This window comes from Pleurodeles waltl, chromosome 11 (genome assembly GCF_031143425.1).
Source record: "Pleurodeles waltl isolate 20211129_DDA chromosome 11, aPleWal1.hap1.20221129, whole genome shotgun sequence".
Classification (NCBI taxonomy): domain Eukaryota; kingdom Metazoa; phylum Chordata; class Amphibia; order Caudata; family Salamandridae; genus Pleurodeles; species Pleurodeles waltl.
Window position 1 is genome coordinate 1,026,672,987 of NC_090450.1, and position 24,311 is coordinate 1,026,697,297.

The following is a 24,311-nucleotide window of genomic DNA, read 5'->3' on the forward strand; positions in this document are numbered from 1 at the left end:
GCTGGTCTTCAGGTCCAATAATCCAGCAGTTGTTCTTTGCAGACTTGGTTGGCTGCTGCAAAGTCCCAAAACGAGGTGTAGTGTGTCCTAAGGAAACTTGCAGTAATTTACTCCTGCTTTTCTAGGCTCTGGGGTGGGGTAATTTACTTACCTGTACTGTACTCTTACTCTCCCAGCGATTCTGCACCCACTACAGTTGTCTAGGGTGGAATTTGTGATTCACATTCCACTTTTTTAGTATATGGTTTGTGTTGCCCCTAGACCTCTTTTCTTCCTTTGCATTCTATAGGATTTACTACTGTTTGCATTGTTCTGTGACTATTTACTTGTCAAATTTTGGTGTGTATTGTATATATTGTGTATAATACTTACCTCTAGAAGGAGTATTGTCTCTAAGATATTTTTCTTACTGTCACCCAAATAAATACCTTTATTTTTGGTAACACTGAGTATTGTCTTTACTTGTGTATAAGTACTGTGTAACTATAAGTGGTACTGCAAGAGCTTTGCATGCCTCCTAGTTCAGCCCAAGCTTCTCTGCTACAGCTACCTCTATCAACCTAAGCTGCTAGAACACTGCTACATCCATTAACAAGGGATAGCTGGGCCTGGTGTAAGTACCCAAGGTACCCACTACAAACCAGGCCAGCCTCCTACAACCTCCCAATACTATACTTACAAAATAAACTGAAATAAATTTAAAACAATAATTTAATTTAACAAATTAACATAATAAAGTATAATAATAATCTAAAATAACAACCATCCTCGAATGATCCTGTAGTTTAATCTTAGAGCTTTCCAGTTTTCTTTCATATAGATGTTTTCCTTATTATTCCTTGTTCTAGTCTTTAATTTAGGAAGTCCTGTTTCTATTATTATGCTTAGTTAGGTCTGCTAGGAGGAGTTTAGTTTCCTGTAATATTATATTCCTTCCACTGTTTCACTACTCTGTAAAATCATGAGATTGTGATAAGCTGGCTGCCCTGGATAACTGATCCGTGAAGGTAACATTTCTTTCTCTTAGATAGTATTTCTGTTAGCATGTATTGTTTATTATTTCCAGTATTATTATTTTCCCGTTTATTTATCTTCATGAAGTGTTGCTGGCCTCATGCATTGCTCGCACTAGTCCGGTAACAGTATTGCCGGCCTTACACTTTGCTTGCGCTATGTCAGTACCACTCCTGCCGGCCTTGCACTCCGCTTGCTCTACTAGCGGTTCGCTCTACCCTGCTTTCAGTGTTCTTGTCATCGTTTACGTATTTTGCCACAATTTACAAATGGAAAAGATTAAATGATTTAATGATAACCAGCCGGCATAGGCAAGCGTCACTTGCCTTAAATCGAGTCCAGGCAGCGCTGCCAAACGTGACGCCCATTTCAATTGCTCTGAAATAATTATGGGCTTTCAGGGGTGAAGATGTCCGGTGCTTGTCTGACCTCCCCACAGACCAGGTCCCTCGCCGCCAATGTAAAGATCACGCTGTAGTCAAAACGACTTCTTCTTTTTTAATTTAAGTAAATGACACCACCCAGCCCTCTTGTCTTCCTCCTCTAGATTCCATACAAAATTATAGCTACCTCACTACATTCTTCCTTCCATTAGACATGTCATATCTTCACACCTACGTTCCAGGATGGCAGAGTACATGGAGAAAGCATCCAAAAACCTCGAGGTCAGTCCACAGCTCCAGAAGCAGTGGTATGACCAAAAGGCTACACTGGTGGAGATCCAAGCAGGGCACAAGGTTTGGGTTCTGGAACCCGTGGCTCCAAGGGCACTTCAAGATAAATGGAAGTGGCCCTTACCTTATCCTTGGAAAGAAAAGTGAGGTCACCTACTTGGTGGACCTGGGCACTAGCAGGACTCCAAAGAGGGTGATCCATGTGAACCACCTGAAGCTTTTCTGTGACAGGGCTGATGTAACCATGCTGATGGCTACTGATAAGGATCAGGAAGCAGAGAGTGAACATTTCCCTGTCCTCCTCTCTTACAGTCCTAGAGATGGGTCAGTTGATGGAGTTGTCTACTCAGACATCCTGTCAAACTCTTCCTTGAATTGATGCTTATCCTTTTAATTATTTAAAAAAAATTAAGTTATGTGAATTTCTATGTACTTTTACGGCAATTGCCGATTAAAGATTTTCTGACTGACTGACTGCCTACTCAGACACCCGCTCTGCCCAACAGTAGGCTGACTGCACGCAAGTCCTTCGGAGCTCTTCTCCTTAACCCCAAGACAGAATCACTGGTGTACCCATCATGTGGATGCTGGAAACAGCTTGCCTGTCAAACCCAAGATCTATCAGCAGTCTGACCAAGTTAAGGAGAGCACAAAAGCTGAGGTCAACAAGATGCTGGATGTATGGGTTATTGAACCCTCTGGCAGCCCCTGGGCTAGCCCAGTGGTCTTAGTCCCCAAGCCTCATCCCCAGGGTGGAATGAAAGAAATGAGGTTTTGTGTCGACAGCATAGGTCTCAACTCTGTCACCAAGACAGATGCATACCCCATACCCAGAGCTGACAACCTGATAGACAAACTAGGTACAGCCAAGTTTCTCAGTACTTTTGACTTAACGTGCGGGTACAGGCAGATTCACATGGCAGCAGGAACAAAACAAAAGCAAGCATTCTACACATCTGATGGGCATTATCAGTTCACTGTTAGGCCCTTTGGTTTAAAGAATGCCCCTGCCACCTTCCAACGGCTGGTGAATCAAGCCCTTACTGGATTAAAAACCGTTAGTGCAGCATACCTCAATTATATTTCTGTCTTTAGCTCTTCCTGGCAGGATCACCTGGTCCACCTTGCGAAGGTATTGCAGGCCTTCCAATCTGCAGGCTTCACTATTAAGGCATCCATTGTGCTCCCCTCACAGAACGTACCTCCAAGAAGATGCCAGAGAAAATAAACTGGACGTTTAGTTGTCAAAAGGCCTTTGACACCCTGAAGGAGGCAACGTGCTCAGCACCAGTTCTCAAAGCTCCAGACTACTCTAAATAGTTTATTGTGCAGATGTCTCTGAACATAAGAAAGGAGCAATCCTGTCCCAAACCAATGATGATAGCCATGACCAAGCTGTTGCTTTTATTAGCAGGAGGTTACTCCCAGGGAACAGTGTTGAAGTGCTATTGAGAGGGAGGCCCTTGCTTTGTTTTGGTCCTTGAAGAAGTTGAGACCATACTTGTTTGGTACTCATGTCAGTGTTCAAACTGACCACAAACATCTTAGATGGCGAATGCAGATGAAAGGTGAGAGCCCTAAACTTTTGAGGTGGTCCATCTCCCTACAGGTAATGGACTTTACAGAGGAACACAGAACTGGGATTGACCAGGCCAATGCAGATGGACATTCTTCCACTTAGACAATGAAGACTCTCTTGGAAAAGGTTAGTCTCATCCTCTTTCGTTTGGTAGGGGGTTGTGTAGGAAAATGCCCCTTTTAGCTTGGACACCCCCCACACTTTTGGCTGATGTTTGATGCCAACTTAACGGAGTGTGTGCTGGGATCCTGCTAACCAGGCCTCAGTACCTGTGTTCTTTCCCTAAACTGTACCATTGCTTCCACAATTGACAGACCTCTGGCACACAGAAAAGTCCCTTGTAAAAGGTACCAGTGGTACCAGGGACCCTGTGACCGGGGAGGGTCCTTACGGCCTGCACCATGTATTATGCCACCCCAAGTTACCACCTACCAAACACATGTACACTCCATTGCAGATTGTGTGTGTTGGTGGTGAGAAAAAGGTAAAGTCGACATGACACCTGTCCCTGGGTGTCATGCCTTCAAAACACTCCCTGTGGCATATGTAAGTCATCCCTCTAGCAGGCCTTGCAGCTCTAAAGGCCCTAAAGCAGGGCGCACTATACCACAGGTCAGGGCATAGCTGCATGAGCAATATGCCCCTACATTGTCCAAGTCCATTCTTAGACATTGTTAGTACAGTGTAGCCATATTGAGTGCATGAACTGGGAGGTTGTCACTACGAACTCCACAGCTCCATGATGGATTTACTGGATGCTGGAAAGTTTGGTATCAAACTTCTCTGCTCAATAACCCCACGCTGATGCCAGTTCTGGATTTATTGAAAAATGCACACAGATGGCCCCCTGAAATTCACCCAACTCTCTAGTGTGTGACTGCCTGGTCTATGCCAGCCTGCCACCACCAGTCAAGTTTCTGACCCGATGGGGTGAGAGCCTTTGTGCTCTCTGGAGTCAGAGACAAAGCCTGCCCTGTGCAGGAGGGTGGTGCTTCAGGGCACTCCAGCTAGCCCGCCACCTGGACCAAGCCCCACTTTTTGGCAGGAGGTCTGGTGGGAAAATTAGTAAACAGGAGTATCCATCCCAGCTGGGACTGCCCCTAGGGTGCCCAGAGCTGAGGTGAATCCCTCTCTTCAGAATCCTCTTTCTTGTTTTGGAGGATGTTAGCCAATAGAGTTAGGAATTTGCCCGCCCCCCCCAAAGGGAGTGAGCACAGGAGGGGTGTAGCCATCCTCAGGGTCAGTAGCCTTTCGCTTCTGCCCTCTGACCCCTGTAACACCCCTTAATCTAGTATTTAGAGGCACCCCTGAATCTTGCTGTTCAGATTCGTAGTGACCTAAAGAAGGAGGACTGAGCCGCACCAGCAGTGAAGACTCCAGAAGACAACTGACTTGGCCCCAACCCTACTGGCCTGTTTGTAGCTTCAAGACTCCTGCTACAAAAAGACGACTCATTCTGCAGGACCATCGACCTCTACAAACCCTCAGAGGACTGCCTGCCTACCTTGAGCACCAAGAACTCCCGAGGGCAGTGGTCCTGTCCATAAAGAAACCTCCAACAAGGACTTCAGAGCCCTCCGGATCCACAAGTCCTGCCCACTTTGCACAAAACGCCCATGGCCTGGGTCCAGGTGGCCCACCAGTCCAGAGAAGGTCTCCAGGTGATTCTGACCTCGAGTCCACCCGAGGTTGATCCCTCCTGACCAACACGATGGCACCTGCAGCCTGAATCCAATGGATCCCCCAGACCATGACCGGCTCCGGTGAACATTTCCGACGCATAAAGGTACCCCTGCACCCGCACACCCCTGGCCTTGGGGAATTCAGCTGATGGTCCACCATCGCCCAGTGAGATCTCTACTTACCTGTCCAGCCATTGGTCTTCTTCATCCAACTCCCTGGACCAAGCCTGCAGCCTCTTTATGAACCCAGAGTCCCTCATTAAATTGCATTGAGTGCCTGACGCTGTGTTTGCACTCTGCCGCTGGCCACCCCTGTGCCGCTGAGGGTGTATGTTTGGTGCTGACCTGTAGCCCCCCCCCGGTGCTGATCTAAACCCCCCGGGTCTGTGCCCTGAAGCTGCAGGTCTGTTGTTCTCTAAGCACCCCAGTCTCCATTAGTTTCCATTGAGCGTCTAACACCAACATTGACCTCTGCACCCGACCAGCCCTGTGTTGCTTGTAGTGCACTCTGGGTGTCCCCTTGAACTTTGCCCTCTGGACACCTTAACCCCGAAGACTTGGACCGTAAGTTGCGTACTTACCTGTAAACTATACTTGTACTTTTCCTCCCATAGGTTGGCATTGCCTTCAAATATTTTTGCACTGTCTACTTTTGCTAATGAAAACTATTGCTTACCTGAAACCTATATTAACTGTGATTTACAAATAAAGTACATTTGATATTTGAAAGTGATACATTTTTGAAAATGTACATACCCGCAACAAAGATCCATTAGGTTCTAGAAATAAAGTAACAAAGTATATTTTTTGATACATAAACATTGGCGTGGATTTAGTCATTGAGTGTGTGCCTCATTTCTTGATTGTGTGTGTACAACAAATGCTTTGCACTACCCTCTGATAAGCCTAACTGCTCGACCACACTACCACAAAAGAGAGCATTAGTATTATCTACGTTAGCATCTGTAAAACCTCTGGGGACATTATACCTTACTTTGGTATAGTATATACTGAGCCAGCTTCCTGCAAAGACCATTTTGAATATTCCTGTTATTGAAGCATTTATGGAAGAGCTTAAAAGGTTGATCCTGCCTAGGTTGCCACTTGCTTCCTCTTGAAACCTTAATGTTGTCTTTACGAAACTTATGAAACACCTTTGAGCCACTCCACTAATGCCTGCCACACTTCTGTCTTGGAAGGTAGTTTTTTCTATAACCATTACTTTTTCTAAAAGAGTTAATGAACTTAAAAGCTTGTCAATTGAGGAACAATGTACCCAAATTCACAAGCATAGAATTGTGCTGCAAACTGACCCTCATTGGTTTACCCAAAGTTGTATCACCCTTTCATATCACCCGCCCTCTAGAATACCTTCATTATTTCCTCAGCCACTAGTTAAAAAAGCATTAGATATCAGGGGGCAATTGTGTACTACACAGAGCATATCTGTTATTTTATAAAAGCAAAACAACGTTTATGTAGCTAATTCTGGCCAACGCTATCTCAAAGACAGGAAAAGCAAGATGAGTTGTCTGATGCATTCAGGTATGTTAAGCTGAAGCCAAATGCAAACTGCTTCATGTATCGACAGCCCTACCAAGTTTCCCAGGTCCATGAGTGATATGCTGCTCCAGTCCATGTTTTTTCTTTTTGTTTTACATTCTGGGCTTGAAGATTTGTTTATTTTGTTATAAACCGGTATTACAAGTCCCAGAACTCAATAGAAAAAACCTGGACTGGAGTAGACATCACACATGGAACTGGAAACGTTGGGCAATGTACCTAGAGCACCACTCATATGAAAGATGCCAAAATGTTCCATGGGTGGAAACTCATAAAGCCACTTCATACTTATAACTATTCATTCACAAAATATTGTGTGAAGATTCATTCCAAGAAAAAGTGCTAGTTGGTTAAACTGTTCTTAACTTTATGAATTTGGAATGTGTGCACTGGTGCATTGTGGGTTTCAGGAAAGAGACCTGCCTGACTACACATCATGTCAACTTCAAAAAATACCTAAAACCTCTCCACTTTGGATGACACCTAGCCTAACACGCTTCTACCCTCGCATGCTCCCTGCCAAGGGCAAACCAACCTCAGCCAGCAAGAACAATTGATGTCCATCTCGTGATACTGTACCAGCTGCTTGTCACTGCTACGTTTTGCAATGAATATGTTCAAGCCCTTTACCTCACGGAGAACCTAACCTGATGTTCGCTCCACCTTTAATGTGACATGTCAGAAATTAGGTTACTGGTTGACTGGCCTGAGAGTCCTAGTGAAGCAGTAATCCCAATCGCAGTCAGAGGAAGGCACACACAAACAACAAAATAACCTGTTCTCAACCCCCTGGTAGCTTGGCACAGAGCACTCAGGCTTAATTTCAAGGCAATGTGTAAAGTATTTGTGCAACACTACAAACAGTAAAACAGTGAAAACACCACACAAAAAGATCTAACACCAGGTTACAAAACATAGAGCAGAAAATAAAACAAGACAAAAATCCAAACAGTAAAGCAAGAGTTATGAATTTTTGAAGAGTAAACTGTAAAATAGCACCTAAAAGCAGAAAGCACCCATGCGCTAGACCAAGTGAAAGTCAAAAGTTCAGACTGACTGCGATGGAGCATGGTTTGCCAGATACATTCCCAAATTAGTCTCACTGAAGGTTTACCTTCTCAAATTTTGTGTCAAGAGTCTCGTTCACATTGGAGAAGGTGTCAGTAAGCAAGGAAAGCATCAAGGGCAGTGGCCGGCATGGCTCAAAAAGAAGGTCTAGCCTCGCGGACAGGTGGGCTGGTGCTTCCCGCTAGAGGGCCCCCACTGACGACCAATCTTTGGTGTGAGAAGCAACGGGCTGGTGTCAACTTGCGCTGCACTTCAGCAAGCAGTGCGGTTCCGGTGCGAATAGGCGCGTTCACAGTTGTGAAGAGCCCAAAAGCTTTATTTCAAGTCTTGTGAGCCACACCAAGGGTCCAGGACCTGAGAAGAATCACTTGGGGGTCAGGAATTCGCTGCAGATGGGTCCAGGTGCTGGTGTGGGGGGGGAGGGGTGCTTTTATGTCCCTGAGGCTCAGATCAGGAGCCCAGCAGACTAGCAGTTTTCATCACTCTGGGGTACTGGGTTCGAAATGGAGTTGCAGGTTCAGTTCTTCTGCAGACAAGAGGTCAGCAGGTCAGCACAGCAGTTCCTTTAGAGCAGCAGTACAGCAGAGTACCAGTCCTTGTACCAGCAAAGCAGTCCTTCTTCCTGGCAGAGTACCCACAGGTCCAGAAGTGTACTGAAATTGTGGTGTCTGAGGTGCGTCTTTTATACACATTTGTGCTTTTGAAGTTTGGAGAAGCTTCTAGAGGCATGCCTTTTGAAGTGCACAGATACCCTGACTTCCTTGCCCTGGCTCCTGACTAACTACAGTGGGTAAGCAGCCCTTTGTGTGGAGTCAAAGCGCAGCCTATTGAAGTGCAAGTGGGGCTGTGCCCTGCTCCTCCATCCCATCCTGCCAGTGATGGCCCATCTGTAGGAAGGTAGCCTCTTTCTAGCCTTGTTACCCCCACTTTTGGCCTGTTTGTGAGTATATGTCAGGGTGTTTTCACTGTCTCACTGGGATCCTGCTAGCCAGGGCCCAGTGCTCATAGTGAAAACCCTATGTTGTCAGTGTGTTTGATATGTGTCACTGGGATCCTGCTAGCCAGGACCCCAGTGCTCATAAGTTTGTGGCCTGTATGTGTTCCTTGTGTGGTGCCTAACTGTGTCACTGAGACTCTGCTAACCAGAACCTCAGTGTTTATGCTCTCTCTGCTTTTAAAATTGTCACTGCAGGCTAGTGACTCCTTTTACCAATTCTCATTGGCACACTGGTACACCCATATAATTCCCTTGTATATGGTACTGGGTACCCAGGGTATTGGGGTTCCAGGAGATCCCTATGGGCTGCAGCATTTCTTTTGCCACCCATAGGGAGCTCAGACAATTTTTACACAGGCCTGCCACTGCAGCCGGAGTGAAATAACGTCCACGTTATTCCACAGCCATTTTACACTGCACTTAAGTAACTTATAAGTCACCTATATGTCTAACCCTCACTTAGTGAAGGTTGGGAGCCAATTTACTTAGTGTGTGGGCACCCTGGCACTAGCCAAGGTGCCCCCACATCGTTCAGGGCAAATTCCCCGGACTTTGTGAGTGCGGGGACACCATTACACGTGTGCACTGCACATAGGTCACTACCTATGTGTGGCGTCACAATGGTAACTCCGAACATGGCCATGTAACATGTCTAAGATCATGGAATTGTCAATTCCATGATTCCACGGGTCTCTAGCACAGAACCCGGGTACTGCCAAACTGCCTTTCTGGGGTTTCCACTGCAGCTGCTGCTGCTGCCAATCCCTCAGGCAGGATTCTGCCCTCCTGGAGTCTGGGCAGCCCCGGCCCAGGAAGGCAGAACAAAGGATTTCATCTGAGAGAGGGTGTTACACTCTCTCCATTTGGAAGTTGGTGTGAAGGGCTGGGGTGGAGTAGCCTCCCCCAGCCTCTGGAAACGCTTTGATGGGCACAGATGGTGCCCATCTCTGCATAAGCCAGTCTGCACCGGTTCAGGGATCCCCCAGCCCTGCTCTGGTACGAAACTGGACAAAGGAAATGGGAGTGACCACTCCCCTGACCAGTACCTCCAAGGGGAGGTGCCCAGAGCTCCTCCAGTGTGTCCCGGACCTCTGCCATCTTGGATTCAGTGGTGTTGGGGGCACACTGGACTGCTCTGAGTGGCCAGCGCCAGCAAGTGACATCAGAGACCCTGTCTGATAGGCTCTTACCTCTCTTGGTAGCCAATCCTCCTTCCTTGGTAGACAGACCTCCTTTTCTGGCTATTTAGGGTCTCTCCTCTGGGGTATTCTTCAGATAACGACTGCAAGAGCTCACCAGAGTTACTCTGCACTTCCCTCTTCGACTTCTGCCAAGGATCGACCGCTGACTGCTCCAGGACGCCTGCAAAACCGCAACAAAGTAGCAAGACGACTACCAGCAACATTGTAGCGCCTAATCCTGCCGGCTTTCTCAACTGCTTCCTGGTGGTGCATGCTCTGAGGGCTGTCTGCCTTCACCCTGCACTGGAAATCCCGAAGAAATCTCCTGTGGGTTGCCGGAGTCTTCCCCCGCTAACGGAGCACCAAACTTCTGCATCACCAGTCCTCTGGGTCCCCTCTCATCCCGACGAGGTGGTCCCTGGAACACAGGAGCTGGATCCAAGTGACCCCCACAGTCCAGTGGTCCTTCAGTCCAAGTTTGGTGGGGGTAAGTCCTTGCCTCCCCACACCAGACAGCAAGCCTGTGTACAGCGTGATTTGCAGCTGCTTCGGTGCACTTTTTTAGGACTTCCTTTGTGCACAGCCTAGCCTGGGTCCCCAGCACTCCGTCCTGCATTGCCCAACTTGCTGAGTTGGACTCCGACATCGTGGGACCCTCCTTTGTGACTGAGTCGACCGCTGTCCTCAGATCTTTCAAGTGCCTGCTCCGTTACTTCTGCGGGTGCTGCCTGCTTCTGTCAGGGCTCTCTGAGTTGCTGAGCGCCCCCTCTGTCTCCTCCTCCAAGGGGCGACATCCTGGTCCTTCCTGGTCCCCAGCAGCACCCAAAAATCTTTACCGCGACCCTTGCAGCTAGCAATGCTTGTTTGTGGTATTTCTGCGTGGAAACACTTCTGCAACATCCAGCACTCCGTGGGACATCTTCCTTCCAAAGGAGAAGTTCCTAGCCCTTTTCGTTGTTGCAGAATCTTTGGCTTCTTCCACCCAGAGGCAGCCCTTTTGCACCTTCATCAGGGGTTTCCTGGCTTCTGCCCCCCCTGGACACTATTGCGACTCTTGGACTTGATCCCCTTGTCTTGCAGGTCCTCAGGTCCAGGAATCCGTCTTCAGTGCTTTGCTGGTGTTTGTGGTTCTTGCAGAATCCCCCTATCACCACTACTGTGTCCTTTTGGGGCAGTAGGGGAACTTTCCCCTACTTTTCAGGGTCTTGGGGTGGGGTATCTTGGACACCCTGACAGTTTTCTTACAGTCCCAGTGACCCTCTACAAGCTCCCATAGGTCTGGGGTCCATTTGTGATTCGCATTCCACTTTTGGAGTATATGGTTTGTGTTGCCCCTAGACCTATGTACACCTATTGCATCCTATTCTAATTCTACACTGTTTGCATTACTTTTCTTACTATTACTTACTATTACTTACTATTACTTAGCTGTTTTGTGTATATTACTTACCTTCTAACTGAGGTTACTCACTGAGATACTTGTGGCATATTGTCATAAAAATAAAGTACATTTATTTTTAGTAACTCTGAGTATTGTGTTTTCTCATGATATTGTGCTATATGATATAAGTGGTATAGTAGGAGCTTTGCATGTCTCCTAGTTCAGCCTAAGCTGCTTTGCCATAGCTACCTTCTATCAGCCTAAGCTGCTAGAAACACCTCTATTCTACTAATAAGGGATAACTGGACCTGGCACAGGGTGTAAGTACCACAAGGTACCCACTATAAGCCAGGCCAGCCTCCTACACCATCCAGTCATACCTAAGCTCTCATTGTGTGCGGCTGTCTATTAGGAAGACACAAAGCCAAGCTGTCAGCGGCACCCAGTCATGTGACCAGAGACTGGCTACAGATACTAAATGGTTATAGCAGGAAAATGCGAACTTTCTAAAAGTGGCATTTTGAGAATTGCAATTCAAAATCGGACTTCACCATAAGTTAGGATTTTAAATTGTGATTCCAGAAACACCAAACATGAACTGATCATCTCTTCCGATTTGGAAATGACACTTGTAAAATACAATAAAGCAACTCCAATGTTATTCAATGTGAGATATCGACCTTGCAGTAGAAAAAACAAATTTGAGAGTTTTTCTCTACCAGGGCACATCAAGCCTTAAAGTACATGTCCAACTATTTAAATGCACTTCACCCTGCCCTTGGGACCGTCCAGGGCCTACCCTTTGGGTGGCTTTTATGTCACAAAAAGGAAGGTTTGGGCCTGGCAAGAGTTTTTTTTTACCAGGTCGAAGTGGAGGTGAAACTGCACACTCAGGCCTTGCAGTTGCAGGCCTGAGACATGTTTAAAGGGCTACTTAAGTGGGTGGCACATCAGTGCTGCAGGTCATTTACAGGCCCTGCACACTTGTAGTGTACTAAGTAAATTAAATATGCCAGTTGTGTATAAACCAGTGTTAGCATGATTTAAACAGTGAGCAGAAGCACTGTTAGCAGTGGTGAAGAAGTCCCAAGGCCAACAAAAAATGCTTCAGCAGAAAGTGGAGGGTAAAGGCGAAGCGTTGGGTGGTGACTCTGCAGAGGTGGGCAAGTCCAGCATTCCATCTATATGTTCTGTTTGTTAGTGATTCGCCGATAGGCCCTGCTTCACTCCAGCGCTTTACTAGTACCGTGAGTCGCCTAGAAACGGAAAGTCCTTCTGCGAAGAAAAGCATGTAATGATGCAAACACAACACTAGATGGCAGGAACGTTAAAGGCATGTGTTTACAGAACTACAAACTGCAACCATTGTTCAGGTGAGTTACGTTTTCGCTGTGCAATGCCTGGTTCAATAAATGTCCTCTTTTCCCCTCTTTCAGACAAACCAAGAACATCAAGCCCGTCATCTTCCCGTTGATCTGGTTTGAAGAGGTGAGATGTCTGGCGGCTGCTCTTGAAGTTGGTTTGTAACGTGCAGCAGGTGTGACCATCTCTGTCCATCCTAGGAAGCCACAGAGGATATGATCAGAAACTGGGCGCTCAGTGAAATGAATCTCAGGGTTCCAGGACAGCCCCCCAAGTTAAATCCCTATTCACGCTGTTGGTTGGGGAGCGGCATATCTCCGGGGGGAGGAGGGGAGCCTCAAGGGGTATGGTTGAGCAGAGGTCAGACATCAGGCCGGCCTCCTCCCAAGACATCGGATCAAGTCCCCCCAGTAGGACTCCCGGGTCGCAGGAGCACCTCCCTCCCCCCCACAGAGACTCGTGTGTGCACTAATTCACCCCTCATCCGTCTCACAAGAGTGGCTGACAACATTCTCGGCTGTTGCCGTGAGGATGCAGAGGGGTGTATTTCTCAATGACAGTCCTGCCGCTTTGCCCAAGAGAACACACCTCCCTGAGGTTTGCCAGGCTTCTCTCGTGGTGCCCGCCACCGCTGCCTTCCCAAAGCTTTACACCCAGTGAAACCGTCGCTGCCACCCTCAGGCTCAATCCTGTGGACCAGGGTCCCATCCGTGTGTGGCGCGGGACCACGCCCGCAGCTCCTGGGACATCAGGTCGGGTCCCACTTCGGTGTCGTCCGCACGGACTACTGCAGAAGCATTTGTGCTTGCCACCTGCCAGCCTTACTAGCCAGCCTCCAGCCTTACTAGCCAGCCTCCAGCCTTACTAGCCAGTCTCCAGCCTTACTAGCCAGCCTCCAGCCTTACTAGCCAGTCTCCAGCCTGCGCACAATACTAGCCAGTCTCCAGCCTTACTAGCCAGCCTCCAGCCTTACTAGCCAGTCTCCAGCCTGCGCACAATACTAGCCAGTCTCCAGCCTTACTAGCCAGTCTCCAGCCTGCGCAGAACGAAGCGCGCTGTTTCAGGCCTGGGCCTGCCAGCCTTACTAGCCAGTCTCCAGCCTGCGCACAACGAAGCGTGCTGTTTCAGGCCTGGGCCTGCCAGCCTTACTAGCCAGTCTCCAGCCTTACTAGCCAGCCTCCAGCCTTACTAGCCAGCCTCTGGCCTGCGCACAACGAAGCGCGCTGTTTCAGGTCTGGGCCTGCCAGCCTTACTAGCCAGCCTCCACCCTTACTAGCCAGCCTCGAGCCTTACTAGCCAGTCTCCAGCCTGCGCACAGCGAAGCGCGCTGTTTCAGGCCTGGGCCTGCCAGCCTTACTAGCCCGCCTCCAGCCTTATTAGCCAGTCTCCAGCCTGCGCACAACGAAGCGCGCTGTTTCAGGCCGGGGCCTGCCAGCCTTACTAGCCAGTCTCCAGCCTGCGCACAACAAAGCGCGCTGTTTCAGGCCTGGGCCTGCCAGCCTTACTAGCCAGCCTCCAGCCTTACTAGCCAGTCTCCAGCCTGCGCACAACGAAGCGCCCAGTTTCAGGCCTGGGCCTGCCAGCCTTACTAGCCCGCCTCCAGCCTTACTAGCCAGTCTCCAGCCTGCGCACAACGAAGCGCGCTGTTTCAGGCCAGGGCCTGCCAGCCTTACTAGCCAGTCTCCAGCCTGCGCACAACGAAGCGCGCTGTTTCAGGCCTGGGCCTGCCAGCCTTACTAGCCAGCCTCCAGCCTTACGAGCCAGTCTCCAGCCTGCGCACAACGAAGCGCGCTGTTTCAGCCCGGGGCCTGGAGCGCACAGGTCATCACTCCCAGGACTTCTGTTCTTTTATCGGCTCCTGTTCCGGCCAAGAGCTCTGCCTCAACCGCAGGCCTTGCATGCCTGAGCACCCACTGCCTCTCCAAACGAGGGGTCCCCTAGCAGGAGATCACCTACCAAAACAACGTACTGCTCGCCACCTGCGACCCGGGTGTTTTAGGGAAGAAGTCTGTTTTAAATTATTATTATTTATTGAAGCAATCCCTCAACTCGAGAAAACCCTAAAGACCTGTTCTTCATGGATAAAACACATGTCCAGCCTCCATCAGGCACAGGGCACATTAACCAGTCTCTGCCAGACACAGGGCACATTTTCAAGCTCTAATCTCTGCCAGGCACAGGACACATTTTCAGCCCCCAACAGGCATAGGGCTTTTTCTATCCTCCATCAGGCACAGGGCACATTTACAGCATCTGTCAGGCATAGGACACATTTACAGCCTCCTTCATGCATAGGGCACACTTACAGCATCTATCAGGCATAGGGTATATTCCCAACCTCCACCAGGCATAGGGCACATTTACAGCATCTATCAGACACAGGGCACATTTCCAGCCTCCTTCAGGTATACAGCACATTTAGATCCTTTGTCAGGCATAGGTTACATTTACAGCGTCTATCAGCATAGGGCACATTTACGGCCTCTATTAGGCATAGGGCACATTTATAGCCTCTATCGAGCATTGGCCACATTTCTAGCTTCCTCCAGGCATAGGTCACATTTAGATCCTTTGTCAGGCATAGGCTACATTTAGATCCTTTGTCAGGCATAGGTTACATTTACAGCCTCAGTCAGGGATAGGGCACATTTATAGCCTCTATCAAGCGTAGGACACATTTACAGCCTCCTTCATGCATAGGGCACATTTACAGCCTCTATCAGGCATAGGGTATATTTCCAGCCTCCTTCAGGCATAGGGAACATTTATAGCCTCTTTTGGGCACAGGACACATTTCCAATCACCATCAGACACAGGGCACATTTTCAGCCTCCTTCATGCACAAGGCACATTTACAGCCTCTATCAGCATATGGCACATTTACAGCTTCCCTCAGGCATAGGTTAAATTTACAGCCTCTGTCAGCATAGGGCACATGTACAGCCGCTATCAGCATAGGGCACGTTTCCAGCCTCTGTCGAGCATAGGATACATTTCCAGCCTCTGTCGAGCATAGGACACATTTCCAGCCTCTGTCGAGCATAGGACACATTTCCAGCCTCCTTCATGCAGAGGGCACATTTACAGCCGATATCAGGCATAGGACACATACCCGGGCTACATGAAGCATAGGGCACATTTACAGCTTCTATCGGGCGTAGGGTACATTTGCAGCCTCCTTCACGCCTAAGGCACATTTCCAGCCCGTTTCGAGAATAGAGCTCACTTACAGCCCCTATCGAGCATAGGGCACATATCTAGCCTCTGTGAAGCATAGGGCACATTTACAGCCTCCTTCATGCATAGGGCACATTTACAGCCGATATCAGGCATAGGACACATTTACAGCCTTCTTCAGGGATAGGGTATATTTATCTCCTCTGTCAGGTACAGGTTACATTTTCAACCTCTATCAGGCATAGGGCACATTTACAGCCTCTTTAATACATAGGGCACATCCCCAGTCTTCTTCATGCATACTGCACATTTACAGCTGCTATCAGGCACAGAACACATACCCAGCCTACATCAAGCATAGGGCATATTTCCAGCCTCCTTCAGACATAGGGCATATTTAGATCCTCTGTCAGGCTTAGGTTACGTTTACAGCCTCTAGAAGGCATAGGGCACATGTACAGCCTCCATCAGACACAGGGCACCTTTACAGCCTCCTTCATGCACAGGGCGCATTTCCAGCCTCCTTCAGGCATAGGGCACTTTAGATCCTTTGTCGCTGGACAGACCACTGCTGCATCCACTTCTCCTTCAAGAAACCCCCAACACACCACCATCCACAACGGATCCCCCACCGCAGTCGGAACAAGGTCACCGAAGACCAACTTATCGCGACCCTCTCCCAGAACCCACCCATCGACACCACAGACACTGATGCAGCTGCCCGCACCTTCAGGCAATGGGACAACACCTGTGCCAATACTCTCGCTCCAATCAAGAATCCCTTCAATAGACGTACCAACAGAAAGGCCTTCTGGTTTACCGCCAATGTCCACGAATCTAAGCAAAGCTGCTGAAGACTCGAAAGAAAGTGGCACCAAGATCAGGTTCTGGACAACCACACAGCCTTCAAAAACACCATCCGCAGAAACACCAACTCATCTGAGCCGCCAAAAGAACCGACTTCAAAGACCGTATCAACATCAATGCACACAATCACAAGGAGCTCATCAGCGTCGTGAAGGAACTCTCCAACCCCAGCTCCAGCGCCATCTTGCCATCCCAAGACCTCTGTGACTCTAGCCTCCTACTTCGACCGCAAGATTGCAGACATCCACAAAAGCTTCAGCACCCAGACCCCCCCGGCAGTCACCAACACCACAGATTCACCTCCGACCAACCTCCTGCTCTCCTGGACCCCGTCAACGACAACAACACCATCAAAATCATGAACACCATCCACTCTGGCTCTCCATCTGATCCCTGCCCTCACCACATCCTCAACAAAGCAAGCTCCGTCATTGCACCCCAACTATGGAAGATCATCAACAGCTTCTTCAAGTCCGCCACCTTCCCGGAGAGCTGGAAACACGCTGAGATCAACGCCCTCCTCAAAAAACCCAAGGCGGGCCCAAAGGACCTCAAGAACTTCCGGCCTATCTCCCTGCTCCCCTCCCCGGCATAAGTCATTGAGAAGGCCGTCAACAGACAACTAACCCGCTTCCTAGAGGAGAGCCGCACCCTGGACCCTTCCCAATCCGGATTCCGCAGCAACCACAGCACCAAAACCGTCCTCATTGCTGCCACCGATGACATCAGAACCATACTGGACAATGGCAAAACCACTGCCCTCATCCTCCCGGACCTTTTGGCCGCGTTTGACACCGTCTGCCACCACACTCTACGCTTACATCTCAGCAATGCAGGAATCCGCGACAGAGCCCTGGACTGGGTCAGCTCCTTTCTCACCGGCAGAACCCAGAGAGTCTGCCTCCCCCAATTCTGCTCGGAGGCCACCAAAATCATCTGTGGTATACCCCAGGGTTCGTCTCTCAGCTCGACCCTCTTCAACGTCTACATGGCCCGCTCGCGAACATTGCCCCATCCCACAACCTCAACATCATCTCATATGCCCAGCTGACACATCCCTCACCAAAACTCCGCCAAGACCTACCTCCATGAATTAATGAAGGCCATTGCTGAATGGACGAAGAGCAGCTGCCTCAAACTCAATTCCGACAAGACGGAAGTCCTCATCTTCGGCTCCACCCCCTCCACATGGGATGACTCCTGGTGGCCTGCCACTCTCGGAACCGCTCTGACTCCCACGCATGCAACCTAGGATTCATCTTGGACCCCTCACTATCCATGACCCAGAAAGTCAACGCCATCTCCTCCTGCTTCAACACCCTCCGCATGCTCTGAAAGATCTACAAATGGATAGCCACCGAAACCAGAAGAACAGTCACCCAAGCCCTCGTAAGCAACAAACTGCACTACGGCAATACCCTCTACGCAGGAACCACGGCCAAACTCCAGAAGAGGCTGCAGCGCATCCAGAACGTCTCCGCACGCCTCATCCTGGACATCCCCCGCCACTGCCACATCACAGACCACCTGAAAAACCTGCACTGGCTCAGAGTCAACAAGAGAATCACCTTCAAACTCCTCACGCACGTACCCAAAGCACTGCACAACACCGGACCAGAACACCTCAACAGACGACTCTCCTTCTACACCTGACCCGGCATCTCCACTCCGCCGACATAGCCCTTGCAACCATCCCACGTGTCCGCAGAACTACAACCGGCGGTAGATCATTCTCGCACCTCGCTGCCAAAACATGGAACACTCTTCCCACCCACATGCGCCAGACCAAAGACCTCCTTACCTTCAGGAAACTTCTCAAGACCACCTGTTCGAGCAGTAGCAGCAAATTCCCCCACCTTCTCCCCGCTCCCCTTCTCAGCGCCTTAAGACCCTCACGGGTGAGTAGTGCGCTTTACAAATCCCTGATTGATTGATTGTTAGGCATAGGCTACATTTACAGCCTCTGTCAGTATAGGGCACATTTACAGCCTCTATCAGCATAGGGAACATTTACAGTCTCTATCAGCAGAGGGCACATTTAGATCCTTTGTCAGGCATAGGTTACATTTACAGCATTCTATCAGGCATAGGGCACATTTCCAGCCTCTATCAGGCATAGGTTACATTTACCGCCTCTATCGAGTTCAGGGCACATTTTCAGCCTCCTTCATGCAAAGGGCATATTTAGATTCCCTTGTCAGGAGTAGTTTACTTTTACAGCCTCTGACAGGGTATAGGCCACATTTCCAGTCTCTATCAGACATAGGGCACATTCCCTTCCTGTATCAGCTTTCCATTAATGCCCAGAACCAATCTCAATCTGCACGAAAGGTGCGGACCAACACAAATAAAATACTCGGGCCAACAAATAATTTACATTTGAAGGTTTTTGTACAACTTGGGTTGTTCCTGATTTTGGGCCAGTGGAGCTCAGTCAGCATGGTGGGGGGCTGCAAAAGGAGTCACCTTTGAAGCTCCTCAAAGGCTGAAGCCAGGGAGGAGGGGCACACCTGAGATGAGATGGGCAGGGGCTTGCCAACAATACCAATGGTATTCACACTGCTGATAATATTCAGTGTATTTACTGTATCAGCGATTGGCGTATTACTGGAATGCGCAGCCGGTTGTCACAAAAATAACTTAAGTGCACTTACACTTTCTGTATGTAGATTCTATTAGATTATTTAACCCCACATCGATGACATGTATTCTAATTATCAGGTTTCTAGGCAGGCGGTGTATGGGACCTGCCATCACCTCTGACTCTGCTTCCCCCCTCAGAGCGGATACATAGACGGCAAGGTGCTCGACACCTACCACACCACGCTGGTGCTGCTCCCCGCCATCCTGGGGTACCTGCAGTACATCTTCATTGCTCTCGGCATCCTGCTGCTTGTGATCTCTCTGGGCCTGGTCATCACCAATAAGGTAAGGTAGTGAGGACGTGGTGGTGAGACTCAGCTGTGAGGCTCTGTTTGAAGAATGTCTGCTGATCTCCTGGCTCTGCACCTATGGGATGAGTGCGAGGGAGTGTGTAAAATGGAGGAAAGTTGTCAGTGCAGTGGGGCCTGGTCTGTGACCCCTCCATGTGTGTGAGGGTAACATGGAGTAAAGGCGTCAGTTCAGTGGGGACTGGTCTGTGTCTCCATGTGCCGGAGGGTAACACAGTGTAAAGGGATCTCAGTGCAGTGGGGTCTGGTCTGTGTCCCCATGTGTGTGAGGGTAGCACAGTGTAAAGGGATCTCAGTTCAGTGGGGTCTGGTCTGTGTGTCTCCATGTGCCGGAGGGTAACACAGTGTAAAGGGATCTCAGTGCAGTGGGGACTGGTCTGTGTGTCTCCATGTGCCGGAGGGTAACACAGTGTAAAGGGATCTCAGTGCATTGAGGTCTGGGCTGTGTGTCTCCATGTGCCGGAGGGTAACACAGTGTAAAGGGATCTCAGTTCAGTGGGGTCTGGTCTGTATGTCTCCATGTGCCGGAGGGTAACACGGTGTAAAGGGATCTCGGTGCAGTGGGGTCTGGTCTGTGTGTCTCCATGTGCCGGAGGGTAACACGGTGTAAAGGGATCTCAGTGCATTGAGGTCTGGGCTGTGTGTCTCCATGTGCCGGAGGGTAACACAGTGTAAAGGGATCTCAGTTCAGTGGGGTCTGGTCTGTATGTCTCCATGTGCCGGAGGGTAACACAGTGTAAAGGGATCTCGGTGCAGTGGGGTCTGGTCTGTGTGTCTCCATGTGCCGGAGGGTAACATGGTGTAAAGGGATCTCAGTTCAGTGGGGTCAGGTCTGTGTGTCTCCATGTGCCGGAGGGTAACACAGTGTAAAGGGATCTCAGTGCAGTGGGGACTGGTCTGTGTGTCTCCATGTGCCGGAGGGTAACATGGTGTAAAGGGATCTCAGTTCAGTGGGGTCTGGTCTGTGTGTCTCCATGTGCCGGAGGGTAACACAGTGTTAAGGGATCGCAGTGCAGTGGGGTCTGGTCTGTATGTCTCCATGTGCCGGAGGGTAACGCGGTGTAAAGGGATCTCAGTGCAATGGGAGCTGGTCTGTAGGTCTCCATGTGTAAGAGGGTAACACGGTGTAAAGGGATCTCAGTGCAGTGGGGTCTGGTCTGTGTGTCTCCATGTGCCGGAGGGTAACACAGTGTAAAAGGATCTCAGTGCAATGGGAGCTGGTCTGTGTCCCCATGTGCCAGAGGGTAACACAGTGTAAAGGGATCTCAGTGCAATGGGAGCTGGTCTGTAGGTCTCCATGTGCAAGAGGGTAACACGGTGTAAAGGGATCTCAGTGCAGTGAGGTCTGGGCTGTGTGTCTCCATGTGCCGGAGGGTAACACGGTGTAAAGGGATCTCAGTTCAGTGGGGTCTGGTCTGTGTGTCTCCATGTGCCGGAGGGTAACACAGTGTAAAGGGATCTCAGTGCAGTGGGGACTGGTCTGTGTGTCTCCATGTGCCGGAGGGTAACACGGTGTAAAGGGATCTCAGTTCAGTGGGGTCAGGTCTGTGTGTCTCCATGTGCCGGAGGGTAACACAGTGTAAAGGGATCTCAGTGCAGTGGGGACTGGTCTGTGTGTCTCCATGTGCCGGAGGGTAACACGGTGTAAAGGGATCTCAGTTCAGTGGGGTCTGGTCTGTGTGTCTCCATGTGCCGGAGGGTAACACAGTGTTAAGGGATCTCAGTGCAGTGGGGTCTGGTCTGTGTCTCCATGTGTAAGAGGGTAACACGGTGTAAAGGGTTCTCAGTGTAGTGGGGTCTGGTCTGTGTGTCTCCATGTGCCAGAGGGTAACACAGTGTAAAGGGATCTCAGTGCAGTGGGGTCTGGTCTGTGTGTCTCCATGTGCCGGAGGGTAACACGGTGTAAAGGGATCTCAGTGCAATGGGAGCTGGTCTGTAGGTCTCCATGTGCAAGAGGGTAACACGGTGTAAAGGGATCTCAGTGCAGTGGGGTCTGGTCTGTGTCCCCATGTGTGTGAGGGTAACATGGAGTAAAGGGATCTCAGTGCAATGGGAGCTGGTCTGTGTCCCCATGTGCCGGAGGGTAACACAGTGTAAAGGGATCTCAGTGCAGTGGGGTCTGGTCTGTGTGTCTCCATGTGCCGGAGGGTAACACAGTGTAAAGGGATCTCAGTGCAATGGGAGCTGGTCTGTAGGTCTCCATGTGCAAGAGGGTAACACGGTGTAAAGGGATCTCAGTGCAGTGGGGTCTGGTCTGTGTCCCCATGTGTGTGAGGGTAACATGGAGTAAAGGGATCTCAGTTCAGTGGGGTCTGGTCTGTGTGTCTCCATGTGCCGGAGGGTAACACAGTGTAAAGGGATCTCAGTGCAGTGGGGACTGGTCTGTGTGTCTCCATGTGCCGGAGGGTAACACGGTGTAAAGGGATCTCAGTTCAGTGGGGTCAGGTCTGTGTGTCTCCATGTGCCGGAGGGTAACACAGTGTAAAGGGATCTCAGTTCAGTGGGGTCTGGTCTGTATGTCTCCATGTGCCGGAGGGTAACACAGTGTAAAGGGATCTCGGTGCAGTGGGGTCTGGTCTGTGTGTCTCCTTGTGCCGGAGGGTAACACGGTGTAAAGGGATCTCAGTTCAGTGGGGTCAGGTCTGTGTGTCTCCATGTGCCGGAGGGTAACACAGTGTAAACGGATCTCATTGCAGTGGGGACTGGTCTGTGTGTCTCCATGTGCCGGAGGGTAACACGGTGTAAAGGGATCTCAGTTCAGTGGGGTCTGGTCTGTGTGTCTCCATGTGCCGGAGGGTAACACAGTGTTAAGGCATCTCAGTGCAGTGGGGTCTGGTCTGTATGTCTCCATGTGCCGGAGGGTAACACAGTGTAAAGGGATCTCAGTGCAATGGGAGCTGGTCTGTAGGTCTCCATGTGTAAGAGGGTAACACGGTGTAAAGGGATCTCAGTGCAGTGGGGTCTGGTCTGTGTGTCTCCATGTGCCGGAGGGTAACACAGTGTAAAAGGATCTCAGTGCAATGGGAGCTGGTCTGTGTCCCCATGTGCCAGAGGGTAACACAGTGTAAAGGAATCTCAGTGCAATGGGAGCTGGTCTGTAGGTCTCCATGTGCAAGAGGGTAACACGGTGTAAAGGGATCTCAGTGCAGTGAGGTCTGGGCTGTGTGTCTCCATGTGCCGTAGGGTAACACGGTGTAAAGGGATCTCAGTTCAGTGGGGTCTTGTCTGTGTGTCTCCATGTGCCGGACGGTAACACAGTGTAAAGGGATCTCAGTGCAGTGGGGACTGGTCTGTGTGTCTCCATGTGCCGGAGGGTAACACGGTGTAAAGGGATCTCAGTTCAGTGGGCCAGGTCTGTGTTTCTCCATGTGCCGGAGGGTAACACAGTGTAAAGGGATCTCAGTGCAGTGGAGACTGGTCTGTGTGTCTCCATGTGCCGGAGGGTAACACGGTGTAAAGGGATCTCAGTTCAGTGGGGTCTGGTCTGTGTGTCTCCATGTGCCGGAGGGTAACACAGTGTTAAGGGATCTCAGTGCAGTGGGGTCTGGTCTGTGTCTCCATGTGTAAGAGGGCAACACAGTGTAAAGGGATCTTAGTGCAGTGGGGTCTGGTCTGTGTGTCTCCATGTGCCAGAGGGTAACACAGTGTAAAGGGATCTCAGTGCAGTGGGGTCTGGTCTGTGTGTCTCCATGTGCCGGAGGGTAACACGGTGTAAAGGGATCTCAGTGCAATGGGAGCTGGTCTGTAGGTCTCCATGTGCAAGAGGGTAACACGGTGTAAAGGGATCTCAGTGCAGTGGGGTCTGGTCTGTGTCCCCATGTGTGTGAGGGTAACATGGAGTAAAGGGATCTCAGTGCAATGGGAGCTGGTCTGTGTCCCCATGTGCCGGAGGGTAACACAGTGTAAAGGGATCTCAGTGCAGTGGGGTCTGGTCTGTGTGTCTCCATGTGCCGGAGGGTAACACGGTGTAAAGGGATCTCAGTGCAATGGGAGCTGGTCTGTAGGTCTCCATGTGCAAGAGGGTAACACGGTGTAAAGGGATCTCAGTGCAGTGGGGTCTGGTCTGTGTCCCCATGTGTGTGAGGGTAACATGGAGTAAAGGGATCTCAGTTCAGTGGGGTCTGGTCTGTGTGTCTCCATGTGCCGGAGGGTAACACAGTGTAAAGGGATCTCGGTGCAGTGGGGACTGGTCTGTGTGTCTCCATGTGCCGGAGGGTAACACGGTGTAAAGGGATCTCAGTGCAGTGGGGACTGGTCTGTGTGTCTCCATGTACCGGAGGGTAACACGGTGTAAAGGGATCTCAGTGTATTGAGGTCTGGGCTGTGTGTCTCCATGTGCCGGAGGGTAACACAGTGTAAAGGGATCTCAGTTCAGTGGGGTCTGGTCTGTATGTCTCCATGTGCCGGAGGGTAACACAGTGTAAAGGGATCTCGGTGCAGTGGGGTCTGGTCTGTGTGTCTCCATGTGCCGGAGGGTAACACGGTGTAAAGGGATCTCAGTTCAGTGGGGTCAGGTCTGTGTGTATCCATGTGCCGGAGGGTAACACAGTGTAAAGGGATCTCAGTGCAGTGGGGACTGGTCTGTGTGTCTCCATGTGCCGGAGGGTAACACAGTGTAAAGGGATCTCAGTTCAGTGGGGTCTGGTCTGTGTGTCTCCATGTGCCGGAGGGTAACACAGTGTTAAGGGATCTCAGTGCAGTGGGGTCTGGTCTGTATGTCTCCATGTGCCGGAGGGTAACACGGTGTAAAGGGATCTCAGTGCAATGGGAGCTGGTGTGTAGGTCTCCATGTGTAAGAGGGTAACATGGTGTAAA

The 24,311-nt window shown here is 50.1% G+C and overlaps 1 protein-coding gene across 3 annotated transcripts in view; it reads left to right on the plus strand.

The window, feature by feature from the left end:
• Positions 1-24,311, plus strand: part of SCARB1 (scavenger receptor class B member 1) — a 505,116-nt gene that overhangs the window by 425,023 nt on the left and 55,782 nt on the right. For all 3 annotated transcript variants that reach the window (XM_069215380.1, XM_069215379.1, XM_069215381.1), the window contains exons 10-11: positions 12,576-12,627; positions 19,327-19,473. In XM_069215380.1, coding sequence (XP_069071481.1) covers positions 12,576-12,627; positions 19,327-19,473 — 199 coding nt within the window. The remainder of the gene's footprint in view (positions 1-12,575; positions 12,628-19,326; positions 19,474-24,311) is intronic.